Raw genomic sequence first — 15275 nt, forward strand, 5'->3', positions numbered from 1 at the left:
TCCCTAGGGAGGGAGGGAGGGAGGAGAAGGAAGGAAGGAATAAGAAAGACAATGAGAGAAGAATGGAATGGAGGGAAGGAAGAAATGAGAAGAAATAAGGAAGACAATGAGAGAAGAATGGAAGGAAGGAAGGAAAGGAAGGAAGAAAGAAATGAAGACAACGAGAGAAGGAAGGAATAAGGAAGACAATGAGAGAAGAATGGAATGGAATGAAGGAAGAAATGTGAAGAAATAAGGAAGACAATGAGAGAAGAATGGAAGGAAGGAAAGGAAGGAAGAAAGAAAAGACAATGAGAGAAGGAAGGAAGGAAGGAAGGGAAGGAAGGAAGGAAGGAAGGAAGGAGAAGAAATAAGGAAGACAATGAGAGAAGAATGGAAAGGAAGGAACGAAGGAACAAACGAATCTTGAGCCGTCAGGATCAAACTATTAGCAGTGGACAGAGCTTGTAATACTACATTCTAACCACAAGGAAGGGAGGGAGGGAGGAAGGAAGGAAGATAGCAATAGCACTTAGACTTATATACCGCTTCACAATTGCTTTTACAGCCCTCTCTAAGCAGTTTACGGAGTCAGCCTCTTGGCCCCCAACCATCTGGGCCCTCATTTTACCCACTTCGGAAGGATGGAAGGCTGAGTCAACCTTGAGCAGGTCAGGATCTAACTCATGGCTGTGGGCAGAGCTTGCAATACTGCATTCTTACCACAAGGGAGGGAGGGAGGGAGGAAGGAAGGAGATAGCAATAGCACTTAGACTTATATACCGCTTCACAGTGCTTTTACAGCCCTCTCTAAGCGGTTTACAGAGTCAGCCTCTTGCCCCCGACAATCTGGGTCTTCATTTGACCCACCTCGGAAGGACGGAAGGCTGAGTCCACCTTGAGCCTGGCGAGATTCGAACTGCCAAATTGCTGGCCGCCCGGCAGTCAGCAGAAGTAGCCTGCAGTACCGCACTCTAACCACTTGCGCCACCACGCGGCTCATAACGGTCACAAGTCGAGGATTATCTGTCGATCCATACTCTTGGCTCGATTCTTATCTTCCTTCTCCCGTCTTTCGTTCCCCCGATTGATCAGCGAAGGCAGACAGGTAGATTTTTTTTCCCCCGTCCTTTGTCCCCAGTTAACCCGTCTGCTTAATTTTTTTTTATTACCTGGATGCTTGCCCGGGGGGCAGCTAATTCTCTTTTCCCCCACATCAAGATTGAGCTCCTGAGCTTGTATGTTTTAAAAAAGATGAGCCTCGTGAGAGTTAATTTCCGAGACCCCGCTCTCCTGGCCCCCTTCTCTCCGCTTCATCAGACGTCGGGATCAATTAAAGGGAGATTATAAACAGATTGAGGGAATTTATTCTTCTCTGTCCCGCAAGGATTTAATTTACCTGCCGAGATGGCGCCCGAGCACGGCCTTGAATGGAAAGCACATCGTGGTTTAGAGACCCACGGGGGCTCACTTGTTTGGAGCTCAAGTTTCTAGTCCTGTTTCCCCCACTCACCCCCCCCCAAAAATGTTCCTCCTGTTTGCTTCTTTCTCCTTATTTATTTTGTTTATTTTTTTCTCTCGTTTCTTCCAACTGATTTTTCTTCATCCTGCTTAAGATCACCCCAAGAAATACCACCCAGTTTCATCATTTTTTTGGGGGGGGGGGGTGAGATGGCCCTCCACACCTGGCTGTAATTGGAGCTCTCTGTTCACCTGCCCACCCCCAATTTCTCCTCTCTGGGTCTCCTTTTTTTCTAAACTCTGCACCGCAAGCCCTCCACACTTGATTCCTTCCTTCCTTCCTTCCTTCCTTCCTTCCTTCCTTCCTTCCTTCCTCCTTCCTTCCTTCCTCCCTCCCTCCCTCCTCCCCTCCCCTCCCTCCCTCATCCCTTAATTCCTTGCTCAATGTTTTCTTTCTTTCTTTCTTCTTCTTTCTTTCTTTCTTTCTTTCTTTCTTTCTTTCTCCTTCTCTCTCCCTCACTCCCTCTTATCCCTCCATTCCTGCCTCTTATCCTTGATTCTTAGCTCAATGTTTTTTTCTTTCTTCCTTTCTTTTTTTCTTTCCTTCCTCTCTTGTTTCTTCTCTTCTTTCTTATTCTTTCTCCTTCCTCCCTCCCTCCCTCTTATCCCTCCATTCCTGCCTCTCATCCTTGATTCCTCTGTTCAATGTTTTCTTTCTTTCTTTCTTTCTTTCTTTCTTTCTTTCTTTCTTTCTTTCTTTCTTTCTTTCTTTCTTCTTTCTTTTTCTTTCTCCTTCCTTTCTTCTTCCCTCCCTCCCTCCCTCTTATCCCTCCTCTTCCTACCTTGCTTCCTTTTTTTTCTTTCTTTCTCGTCCTCCTTGGAGATTCATTTTGAAGTTCTTCTTCCAAGATTGGGTTTTGCAAGCACGGTGAAATCGCTTTGATTTTCTTTTGCTTTCTTCTCCCCAGAGTCCTTTTCTGTACCCAACTCCCTCCCCCTTCTTCTTTTAGACCTGAGATTTTTTATATATATATTTTTTGGGGGGTGTTAAATTTGCAGTTGTGTCAGTAGATGAATTTCACAGCCAGTCGAAAAATGTCAAGGGCCAGAGCAGAGCTGAAGAGAGATGCTCCCAACACTTAATTTAATCCAGCGTGCACAAAAAAAGATTTTCTTTTTTCTTTTTATCTTCAGCTCCTCGGTCCGTATTCACCCCTCCTTCCCCTTCCATTCAGAAAACCACCTTAGATCAAGGTTTGCACAAGGATCAATATTATTTCTCCACATTTTCTGGAAGTAAAAAAATTGCATTTCCAATACCATCTCGCGAACGATGCAGCGCGGGCTCTCCTTTTCGACGTGGGAGTTGAGGGAAAAAAATAAATAAATAATCACACTCTTTCTCTGCATGTTCGGAGTGAAAATAATAATCAATCTGAAGACTTGCTTAGGTTGAATTGACTGTCTGCAATTAAAACCGAGAATCCTTTCAGGTCGGGCATTGAAGTAAAATTTGGATTTGTGCCGGGGTGGGCTTCAACAATTTTAGCAAGGGGTTCTCCTGCTGGTTGCTAGGTGGGCGTGGCCTTGGTGGGGCGTGGCCTAGTCGGCCTCATACACCATGGGGGGCGTGCGTTTCTGCACTCCCCAGGCTCCAGAGGCTTTTCTTGAGCCTCCGGGAGGGCGGAAAACGGCCTCCCCAGGTTCCGGGAGGCTGGAAACAAGCCCGTTTCCAGCCTTCCTGAACTACCGGTAGGGCCCGTTTTTTCGCCCTCCCCGAGCCTCCGCGCACCCCCTGCATTTACCTGCATCCAAAACGGGATGTGTGAGGATGCCTGGGAGGGGAGGGGCAGGATGAGTGGGTGGGGCCAGCCAGGAGTGGGATTTGGGGGTTCTCCGAACTACACAGAATCTTAGCTAGAGGTTCTCGCGAACCCCCAGCATCCCATCCCTGGATTTTGTGCAGAAACAGCCCAGTCTGTTTACAGTTCTCATCTTACGACCGGAGTTGGAACCAGACTTTCAACTCCTGAACAATTGGCAATTGGCTAAGCAAGTCGCTCTCGATTTTACGTCCTTTGGTTCCATGGTTGTTAAACAAATCACTGTGGTTGTTAAGCAAATTTGGCTTCTCCAGTTGACTTCCCCTTGTCAGAAGCCAGCTGGGAAAGTCACAGATGGTGACCCCCGGGATGTTGCAAACCGTCATAAATACAAGTCAACTGCCAAGCACCCGGATTTTGATCATGTGACCGTGTGTGATGCCGCCGCGTCGTAAGTGCGAGGACTGGTTGTAAATTTGCTTTTTTTTTTTTCCCAGTGCCACTGTAACTTCAAATGGTCACTAAATGAACGGTCAGACGTCAAGGAGGGTTAGGAAAATCAGCGTAATGTTCTACCCTGTAATTTTAAACGCGTCACAGCGTCCCTCACTCTCTGTTTCTCTCTTGTCGTTCCAGGCTTCCCGAAGTCCGAATTTCGGACAACGGACCGTATGAATGTCACGTGGGGATTTACGAGTCGGGCGACTCGTGAGAAAGTGGTCCTGGCCTCGGGCAACATCTTTCTCAACGTAATGTGTAAGTAATCGCCATCTTCCCCTTTAAGCGAACTGCGATGATTAGATGGGAATTCATCATATAACTCCATGTAGCCTCTGTTTCCCCCTGCCCCTCGAAAAAATATTCCTCCTTTTTGCTTCTTTTGCCTTATTTTTTCCTCTCTCTCTCTCATTTCTTCTTACTGGTTTTTTCTTCCTCCTGCTTAAAGCTCACCCCAAGAAAAACCACCCAGTTTCATCCTTTTGGGGGGGTGAGATGGCCCTCCACCTGGCTGTAATTGGAGCTCTCCGTTCAGCTGCCCCACAATTTCTCCTCTCTGGGACTCCTGTTTTCTAAACTCTGCACAGCAAGCCCTCCACACTTACTTACTTACTTACTTACTTACTTACTTACTTACTTACTTTCTTTCTTTCTTTTCTTTCTGTCTTTCTTACTTGCTTTCTCTTTCTTTTGTTTCTTTGTTTCTTTGCTTCCTCCCTCCCTCCCTCCCTCTTTCCTCCCTTCCTTCTTTCCTCCCTTCCTTCGCTCCTTCCTCTTTCTTTCTTTCTCTCTCCTCCCTCCCTCCCCCTTTCTCTCTTCCTTTCCTTTCCTTTCCTTCCTTTCTTCCTCCCTCATTGTTCCTTCCTTCCCTCCCTTCTTCTCCTTCCCCCCATCCTCCCCTCCCTCTTCCTCTTTCTTTCTTTCTTTTTTTCTTTCTTTCTCCCTCTTTCCCTCTGTCCCTCCCTCTTCCTTCCTTCCTTCCTTTGTTCCTGCCTGCCTGCCTCCCTTCTTTCCTTTCCTTTCCTTTCCTTTCCTTTTCCTTTCCTTTCCTTTCCTTTCCTTTCCTTTCCTTTCCTTTCCTTCCTTCGTTCCTGCCTGCCTCCTTCTTTCCTTTCCTTTCCTTTCCTTTCCTTTCCTTTCCTTTCCTTTCCTTTCCTTTCCTTTCCTTTCCTTCCTTCCTTCCTTCCTGCCTGCCTGCCTGCCTCCTCCTTTCCTTTCCTTTCCTTTCCTTTCCTTTCCTTTCCTTTCTTTCTTTCCTTCCTTCCTTCCTTTCTTCCTTCGTTCCTGCCTGCCTCCCTTCTTTCCTTTCCTTTCCTTTCCTTTCCTTTCCTTCCTTCCTTCCTTCCTTCCTTCCTTCCTTCCTTCCTTCCTGCCTGCCTCCCTTCTTCTTCCTTTCCTTTCCTTTCCCTTCCTTCCTTCCTTCCTTCCTTCCTTCCTTCCTTCCTTCCTTCCTTCGTTCCTGCCTGCCTCTCTTCTTTCCTTTCCTTTCCTCCTTCCTTCCTTCCTTCCTTCGTTCCTGCCTGTCTCCCTTCTTTCCTTTCCTTTCCTTTCCTTTCCTTTCCTTTCCTTTCCTTTCCTTTCCTTTCCTTTCCTTTCCTTTCCTTTCCTTCCTTCCTTCCTGCCTGCCTCCCTTCTTTCCTTTCCTTTCCTTTCCTTTCCTTTCCTTTCCTTTCCTTCCTTCCTTCCTTCTGCTGCCTGCCTGCCTGCCTCCCTTCTTTCCTTTCCTTTCCTTTCCTTTCCTTTCCTTTCCTTTCCTTTCCTTTCCTTTCCTTTCCTTTCCTTTCCTTTCCTTCCCTTCCCTTCCTTCGTTCCTGCCTGCCTGCCTCCCTTCTTTCCTTTCCTTTCCTTTCTTTTCCTTATCTTTTCTTTCCTTTCCTTTCCTTCCTTCCTTCCTTCCTTCCATCCTTCCTTGGACCTTGGGATCCTTGGTGCTCTCTGAGCTTGGTGGTTTTCCTGCAGACGTTTCATGACCCAACTAGATAACGTCATCAGTGCTGATAATGTTACTTAACTCGGTAACGCAACTTCTGCAAGAAAGAAAGGGGGGAAAAAAAAAAACCCACCACCCAGATTTCTATATGTAGAGTTTTCCATCAAGACCTGCTGGTAAATCCTGCTGATTCTTTCTTGATATCACCCAGATTGTTTTACCTCCCACAGCTTCCCCGTTGGTAGTCCCTCCTCTAAAACCTGGTTCCTGTAATGCATCACAATATCTTTTCAAGCGTAGCCACTTATCTATAAGAGCTTGTCTGGGTTATTATGCCAGGAGGTGATCCGGACACTTTGACTTCCCTCCTTCCATGAATTTTAGAACAGGAGTGAAAAAAAAGGGGAAGGAAATATTTCCCCCCCCCCCCAGTCCTACTCAAACCCCCCCCCCCAAAACCTGCATTTATTTCTAAGACTGAATCACTCAATAACTCACCGCTGGCCTACGAAGGTTCGCAGTAGCCTTTTTTTCCACCTCCCCTTATTTTTTAAGAAAATAATTTATACCCAGAGGGCAAGCCGGCTGGCGGGCTGCTGGACGCATACATATTGAGCTGTTTGTTATATCACCGCTACGGTTTTTCATCATGGCACGTTTTTTTCCCCCCTTCCCCAATGCTCACTTTGTGATTTCTGTTTCAAAATAGATCCTCACTCTTTTTTCGTTTGTTTGACCAAAGACTGGGGTTTTTGCCAGTGGTGAAATCCAATTTTTTTTTTAATCTACTGGTTTTGTGGGCGTGTCTTGGTGGGTGTGGTGTGGTTAGGTGGGCGTGGCTTGGTGGGTGTGGTGTGGTTAGGTGGGCGTGGCTTGGTGGACATGGCAGGGGAAGGATACTGCAAAATCCCCATTCCCACCCCACTCCAGGGGAAGGATACTATAAAATCTCCATTCCCTCCCCACTCCAGGGGAAGGATACTGCAAAATCTCCATTCCCTCCCCACTCCAGGGGAAGGATACTACAAAATCCCCATTCCCACCCCACTCCAGGGGAAGGAAACTGCAAAAATCCCCCTTCCCAGTCCTGGGGCCAACCAGAGGTGGCATTTGCCGGTTCTCCGAACTACTCAAAGTTTCCGCTACCGGTTCATTTTTGCGAAAAACGGGACGCACAAAGGGTTTAAGATGACTGCAAAGTGCTCCTGGGAGCCGGGGAGGGCAAAAACTTCTTTTTTTTTCTCGTTTACCTCTTCGAAATCTCAGTGCGTCTTATACTCCGGTGCGTCTTACAGACCGAAAAATACAGTGATTAAAAGTGAGCTTGGTGTCTTTGGCCGTGCCGGAGAAAAGGCGAAGTCCGTTCCTTCTGTCAGCCTGGACTTTGGTGCTCCAGGGAGCTGGTTGGAGGGTGGGGAGGTTGGGGCTCACACACACACACACACACACTATCCTTCCGTCTTACAGCAAGATTGTCGCAGTGGGGCGAGTTGTGCCAAGCATCAAAGTCGAGCAGCTGTTGGAGCTCTTGTTTACCGGCAGCGTCGTGGTACCTGATGTTGACAGATGAGCTCAGGTGGGAACTGGGACTGGCTCGTCACCGGCTGTTCTGCATTGCGGAAACTTTGAGGGGGTTAGAGAACTTCTTGGAATGGTGAGAGACTCACCTCCCTGCTCTGGCCAACTGTCTGAATCTGGTTGCAACTTTCCCCAAGGACCACTGGTCTGTGATTGACTCTTGGATAATGCTGAAAAACAAATTTCCGGGGCATTATTTTATTAAGAGTATAAAACTTTACTGAATAAACCACATTGGCACAGAAGAAGAGAAACCAGCTCTGGGTTTCCCTATGCCAAAGCAAGCGTAGTTAATTCCCCCTTTTTCCCTACGGGCCACCCACCATCCATTACATCCATGTTGTTCTGACCTAGGCTTCCTGAGTCAGTAAAACACACGAGTAGTCCCAAAAACCTCTTTTATTGCAACAGCTGTGAATTTGGTTCATTCGCAGAGGAGTCCCAAAACAGTTGTAAAGAGTCCTTCGGGATAAGGCTGATAATCACCCAACTTTATCTCCCTTGACACGCTGACAAAGACCTAATTGGCAAAGCCACACGGAGTCCAGAATCAAACGGAGCTTCAGGCTTTAAACTGCACAGAATTAACAAAGTTGCTTCCTGCAAAGGCCCACGTGCCTTTGCTCCTCTTTTAAGCCTTATGGTCGGCAGTTCAGCGGTTTGAATCCCTAGTGCCGCGTAACGGGGTGAACTCCCATTCCTTGTCCCAGCTTCTGCCAACCTAGCAGTTCGAAAGCATGTAAAAAATGCAAGTAGAAAAATAGGGACCATCTTTGGTGGGAAGCTAACAGCATTCTGTGCGCCTTTGGCGTTGAGTCATGCCGGCCACATGACCACGGAGACGTCTTCGGAAAGCACTGGCTCTTCGGCTTTGAAACGGAGATGAGCACCACCCCCTAGAGTCGGGAACAACTAGCACATATGTGCAAGGGGAACTTTTTACCTTTTAGGAAAACAGATGGTCAGCGAGAATTTCCCTCTTGCCGCAGATAAACTGGGCTGATGGAATTGTATCTTTAAAACCAAACGAACAAAAAAAAGGTGGGGGGGGCAGTTGGTATCTTTAAAACTTAACGAATCCCCTGCAGCGCCGACTTGTCATAAGGCCACAGCTTTCTCTTACCAGAGGCTGTTTTAAAAATAATAATTAAGCGCAGAGTGGGGCCAAAGGGCCATGAAATTCAAGGATGGACGACAGTCCTGCTATATTTTTCTCCGTGTTAGGCACTAAAGGTTTACGGCAGGAAGAGTTTTACACGATCGCTAATTGCTGCTGGGTTGAAAGGGAGAAGGGGATTTCTCTTGTGTGGGTTTTCAGCTTTGTGTAAAGCTGCCACGGGCTCCTCTTTTTCTGTAGCATTTCAGGGCTATTCAGATATCCCTTTTTCTGTGGAGGTATGATTTGTGGGTATGCATGAGGGAGAAAGAAGACTAGGCAGAAATCCATCTCCCCTTCATACTTTGCATTTTCCAGCCGATATTTTAAAACTCACCGTGTGTGTGTGTGTTTGTGTGCGGGGGTTTTTGCAGGGCAAAAATATTCCCTTGAAAACGGGTGGGACATGCGTAGAGGAAAAAACTCTGCGCGAAAAATGCGAGCATCAGAGAAAAACGATTGCCACCCAAAAAAAAAAAAAAAAAAAAGGAATACATCAAGAGAAATAATTTGTCACAAAAGTGAAGGAAGTAGACATTTTTTTAAAAAAGAAACAGGAGAAGGGAAATACAGAGAGCGCGAGAGAGAGAGAGAGAGAGGGAGGGAGAGAGAGAGAGAGAGAGAGGGAGAGAAGGAAAAATACATATAATGATAGATAACAACTTAGATATGTAGAAAAGCGCCAGAAACTTTCTCTTCTCTTTGAAATCTTTACTGCTGAGATAGTTATGAGTTATGGCACATTCTGCCTGGCCAAGTTTTGTAGACGGCTGGGTACAGTGTGCCCAATCAGGTGCCAATTATCTCACCCATTTTCCCCTTTCTTAGCTCCACTATGCCCTGTTCAGTCTTAAGAGAGGCTCCCTGCTTGAGCCCAACATGGGCAGGCCCAAACAACAAGAGGTTGGGGTGTTCCTTAGAAAAAGAGCAGGAAGGGGGTGGCGAGATCTTCATGGACATCACACCAAAGTGTCTATTTGTCTGTGGAGATTCTCAAGTCATCCAGGTCATGGTTATCCCAAAGGCGCTTTTTCAAACTGGACTTCCTTGAAGACGTTTCACTTCTCATCCAAGAAGCTTCTTCAGCTCTGACTGGATCAGTGGTGGGGTTGCTCCTCGGTTCGCACCGGTTCGCAAGAACCAGTAGTAAAAATTTGTAGTAGTTGGAAGAACCGGTAATAACATTGGCTGGCCACGCTCCCGAACTGGTCCCTGGCCCGGTCGCCGCTCGCTTACCCCGCCCACCTCATCAGAGGCTTTTTTTTTATTTTTAATTTTTAAAAGCATTTTTCCTATAACCTCTTCGGCTGAAAAAATGCTTAGTACAAAAAAAAGACTCTGATGATCGCGCGGCTCAGCTGGGATCGTCAGAGGCTTTTAAGAGCATTTTTTTCTGCAACCTCTTCGGCCGAAGAGGTTGCAGAAAAAAATAATGCCTTTAAAAGCCTCTGGCGATCCCAGCTGAGTTGCCTGATCGTCAGAGGCTTTTAAGAGCATTTTTTTCTGCAACCTCTTACGATTGTAGAAAAAATGCTTTTAAAAGTAAAAAAAAAAAAGTTGGCCATGCCCATCCAGTCACATTACCCCCCCCAATCAAGCCACGCCCACAAAATAAGCCACGCCCACAGAACCAGTAGTAAAAAATTTTAGAACCCACCCCTGGACTGGATGGGTGGGGAAGGGAAGGATTTATACTCCTTGCAGACAACTGGCCATTTGGGGAAACAAAACAACCACTTCATAAATGCAAGGACAGTTAGAGCAGAGAGGAGAGTTTCAGCTAGATTAGAGCTGGATGCTAAAACAGATAAAAAATGGTTGCAGGAATTGGGTACGGCTAGTAAGAGAAAAGATGGATGAGGGGTGACATGATAGCAGTATTCCAGTATTTGAGGGGCTGCCCCAAAGAAGAGGGAGTCAAGCTATTCTCCAAAGCACCTGAAGGCAGGACAAGAAGCAACAGATGGAAACTAATCAAGGAGGGAAGCAAATTTTGGACGGATAAGAAGATTTGATAAGAGGAACTAGGAAAAGGAGGAAAACGGAAAGAGATGACCAGTTGCAAGTGTACAGACTGGATTACAGAGGCCATACAGGTGGAGAAGACGACGGGAAGGGTCTTATCAAGGTTGATACGCAAGGTGCTTCCTTCCGCTCGCAACTTGACAAGCGACAAGGAGGAATGGGTATGATTGGAATGTGTGGGGAGCCGGGAGGGAGAAAAGGAATGTACGCGAGCCGTCGGCACCCTGAGAAAATCTCGCAACCCCAAGGTCAGACGCTGAAGACTTTCGAAAGCTGCAGACTGTTTTCCCCAAAATAAAACGCTTAACCTAGATTGGTGGACCATGGACACTGGGCGGCCCGAGGAAGGAAAAAGGGGGTTTTATGTATGCTGCGCTTCGCACCAAAACCTTTGACCTGACTTTGCTTCTTTTGCACCTATGTGGATCTGTCAGTAAACTTACACCCTTGGTAAAATGAAAAATGTCTTTTACTGCACACGCCAGTGGGATGGTTGACAGGTCTGGTTGCGGGTACATCATCCCGGAGAAGATTTACCTACATGGTCCCCGAGGCCACCGTACAGATCAGAGCAGTGGTGAAATCCATTTTTTTTTTACTACCGTTTCTGTGGGCGTGGCCTGGTGGGCATGGCAGGGAAAGGATACTGCAAAATCCCCATTCCCACCCCACTCCAGGGGGAAGGTACTGCAAAATTTCCATTTCCACCACACTCCAGGGGAAGGATATTGCAAAATCCCCATTCCCATCCCACTCCAGGGGAAGGATACTGCAAAATCCCCATTCCCACCCCACTCCAGGGGAAAGGTACTGCAAAATCTCCATTTCCACCACACTCCAGGGGAAGGATATTGCAAAATCCCCTATTCCCATCCCATTCCAGGGGAAGGATACTGCAAAATCCCCATTCCCACCCCACTCCTGGGGGAAGGATATTGTAAAATCTCCATTCCCACCCCACTCTGGGGCCAGCCAGAGGTGGTATTTGCCGGTTCTCCAAACTGCTCAAAATTTCCGCTACCAATTCTCCCGAACCTGTCAGAACCTGCTGGATTTCACCCCTGGATCAGAGGATGCCTAATCAATCAATGGGGAGGTAAACCATGCACCCATCCTCAGCCTTCTCCCTTTCATACACAAAGTTTAAATGAAATAAAGCAGCGATGGAGACATGGCCCCCCCCACCCTCCTCTATTTTCTAATTTGGCACGAAGCCAGGAAATGTTTGCGGCAATATATGTGAAAATGTCCACGAATGCTGTATTTTCTCCCTCCCCCCGCCCGGCTGAATTAAGAGAAGTAACTTAGGAAGGACACGATCGAATCGTGTCAACTCTGGGACTCCGTTGGCCTTGTCAAAAGGGCCAGTTCTATTTATGAGACTGTTTTAAGATGGAAAGGAGGGGGGGGGGGTCTCCTAGGACCCCCCTCAGTTAATTACATCTTTTGGTTTCCTGTTAGGAAATGAATTATTCTTTTCTGCAGTGGCTGACAGGATCCATCTGGGGGAAAGGGGACATGTCAAATCAAAATGAGGGACTGATGAGAGAAAAAGAGGGAGAGAAGGAACTCAGAAAAGGCCTTCAGAACCAAGACCTAAATGCCAACAGAAGAATTATTCTGATTTGAGGGACATCTTCAAAGGTCTTCTTCTATTAAAACACTTCTAACATTGTATGATAACCAGTTTCGTTAAGTCACCAGAGTAGAAACCAAGAAGATGGTGTTAGTCCTGCCTCGGGCATGAAATCATAGTCATCTCCTTCCATTTTCCTCCTATCCTAGTTCCTCTTATCAAATCTTCTTATCCGTCCAAAATTTCTCCTTAGTTCCAGCTTGCTTCCCTCCTTGATTAGTTTCCATCCGTTGCTTCTTGTCCTGCCTTCAGGGGCTTTGGAGAATAGGCTGACCCAGGGGTGAAATGCTCCCGGTTTGGACCAGATCGCCTGATCTAGTAGCGATGGCGACGGGTGGTTCGGAGAACCGGTAGCCAAAATCCCTGCACCCTCCCATCCCCACCCAGCTGAGCCGCGCGATCATCAGAGGCTTTTTTTTTTTACTTTTAAAGGCATTTTTTCTACAACCTCTTTGGCCGAAAAAAATGCTTTTAAAAGTAAAAAAAAAAACAAAAAGCCTCTGATGATCACACGGCTCAGCTGGGATCGTCAGAGGCTTTTAAAAGCATTTTTTCTACCACTTCTTTGGCCGAATAGGTTGTAGAAAAAATGTTTTTAAAAGCCTCTGACGATCCTAGCTGAGTTGCCTGATCATCAGAGGCTTTTAAAAGCATTTTTTTTACAACCTCTTCAGCCGAAAAGGTTGTAGAAAAAATGCCTCTGAAAGTTAAAAAAAAAAAAGTTGGCCACGCCCACCCAGTCACATTACCCCCACCACCAAGCCACGCCCACAGAACCGGTAGTAACAAATTTTACATTTCACCACTGGGCTGACCCCTTTTTCTTTGGGGCAGCCCCTCAAATACTGGAATACTGCTATCATGTCACCCCTCATCCATCTTTTCTCTAACTAGCCATACCCAATTCCTGCAACCATTCTTTATTTGTTTTAACATCCAGCTCTAATTTAGCTGACCGATACTGTGCTTCTCCTCTCTGCTCTACCTGTCCTTGAATCAGGAGGAGGTGTGGACTCCACCTCCTCCTCGTTGCTAACAGGTGTCAGTCCTGGAAGCCATCTTTTGCATTGGATCTTCAGGCCCGCCACATTTAGTGCTGTGAGAAACTGGGAGGGGGGATTGTATGGAGCTGGGGAGATATATAGTCAAAATAACATTCCTTTCTTGGAGAGTCAAGGACATCCTGCCCTGCACCTAGAGTGGTGTGAATTGGATTGGATTAAGATGTTGAGTTTAATTGTCAGAGTTTGTCGCAGCACACACAATCAGACAATTCAGCAGGATTCAATAACTTCTCTTTATATATAATATTACATACAAAGTAAATATACAATACCAAAAGCAGGTTTTCCAACATAAATACAAGCAAAACACAAGCAGAGGAGAGGAGTTTCCATTTCAGAGCTGAGCACAGCTCGCAGCTTTAGTACAGAAGTTAAGCTAAGCCACGCCCAGGCTCCTAGCTGTCTCCAGCAAATACTGTTTCAGTTTCCAAACAGCCCTCATTGGCTGATTTAGTTGCTATGCCTATTCATTGGCTGACCTTCTTACCATGTCTCCGCCAAGTCATGAACTCTCGTACACTGACAATTGTGCCATCTGTATTGGTACCTCGTGAGATCTACCACGTCGAGAAGGTAGATGCTTCATCTTGGACCTTCAACAGGTCAGGAAAATGTACGCCGTCGTCTTTTTCCCTCCAGACGGAAAGGATGGAAAAAATAAATTTGATAGAAAGCGTAAGCTCACCCAGGCTGACCTTTGGGTGTCAGTTTCAACATTCTAGGAATAAAGTTGAGCTGGAGAAACTCAAGAATAACAACCTGAGTTTGGTGCCATCCTAAAGGACTTGCAAGAAGATCTCCAGAGATCTCTTTCTTCTGGATATTCGTTTTCCCAGCAGAGTTCTTGGCTCATTACGAAGAGGCTTGTAAGTTTAAAGCTGCGGAGATTGAACAAGAGACATGCCTGAAGGCAATTCTATTTTAATAGGAACCCTTGGGCTAATCCATAAGTTTTCTGTCTTCCCCAGCCCGGCCAGAGACTTAATGGAGATTCCAGAGCTGAACAGACGACCGGAAAAAATGAACTAATAAGTATGGAACAGGAAGCTATAATGGAATAGAATAGAATAGAATTCTTCATTGGCCAAGTGTGATTGGACACACAAGGAATTTGTCTTTGGCGCATACGCTCTCAGTGCACATAAAAAGAGAAGATACACTCATCAAGGATCATAAGGTACAACACTTAATGATAGTCATAGGGTACAAATAAGCAATCAACTCATACTAGGAAACTATAAATTGTAAGAATACAAGCAAAAAAGTCATAGAGTCATAAGTAGGAGGAGATGGGTGATGGGAACGATGAGAAGATTAATGCAGTAATGCAGACTTAGTGAATAGTTAGACAGTGTTGTGGGAATTATTTGTTTAGCAGAGTGATGGCGTTCGGGAAAAAACCGTTCTTGTATCTAGTTGTTCTGGTGTGCAGTGCTCTATAGTGTCGTTTTGAGGGTAGGAGTTGAAACCGTTTATGTCCAGGACAGGGGTGAAATGCTCCTGGTTCGGACCAGATCGGGCGATCCGTTAGCAATAGCAGCGGGTAGTTCAGAGAACCGGTAGCAAAAATCTCTGCCCCCCCCTCCCATGCCCACCCAATCGCCCGGTCTCCACTTGCCTACTTGGCAGCTTGCTGCTTCTTTCGGCTCCCTCGCTTTTCCTGCCTTGCTTCACGGCGGCTGCAATCCATTGCATCCGCTAGCAACTTAATCTGCCTGCCTGCAATCCATGCAATTGGTGAGCAACTCAACCTGCCTGCCCGCCTTGTGCCTTCAATTTGGTAAGTAACTGGGAGCTTTAAAAAAAATAGTTAATTGGGCGTTTTTTTAAAGGAGTTTTATTTTATTTATTTTTTTGACACGGCAATTTAAAGTTAAGGAAGTTTTAAATTTAGCTGCTTTTATCTAAAAATATAAATAAAATAAAATAAAATAATAAAATAAAATATTTGTGCAGCTTTCTGAGATTTGGTGTGTTTCTGCAGTATTTCACTCTAACTACACAATCACACAAAATCTCACAACGCTGTCTGTGGCATTTTGTGTGTGTAAAGCGTGGAAGTTGGTTGTTCAGCTTTTTGTGGCTGTGTGAGGTTCCTGCTTGTTGTAGGGGCCATTTTGGGTGA

General features: G+C 46.2%; 1 protein-coding gene across 1 annotated transcript in view; it reads left to right on the forward strand.

The window, feature by feature from the left end:
- The window catches only part of IGSF21 (immunoglobin superfamily member 21), a 245122-nt gene that overhangs the window by 193838 nt on the left and 36009 nt on the right, over nucleotides 1–15275 (forward strand). Inside the window, 2 exon segments of the mRNA XM_070956298.1 lie at nucleotides 3900–3960; nucleotides 3962–4019. Coding sequence (XP_070812399.1) covers nucleotides 3900–3960; nucleotides 3962–4019 — 119 coding nt within the window.

Source organism: Pituophis catenifer, unplaced genomic scaffold (assembly GCF_029215685.1).
Source record: "Pituophis catenifer annectens isolate HBS135680 unplaced genomic scaffold, rPitCat1.0.hap2 SCAF_18, whole genome shotgun sequence".
Classification (NCBI taxonomy): Eukaryota; Metazoa; Chordata; class Lepidosauria; order Squamata; family Colubridae; genus Pituophis; species Pituophis catenifer.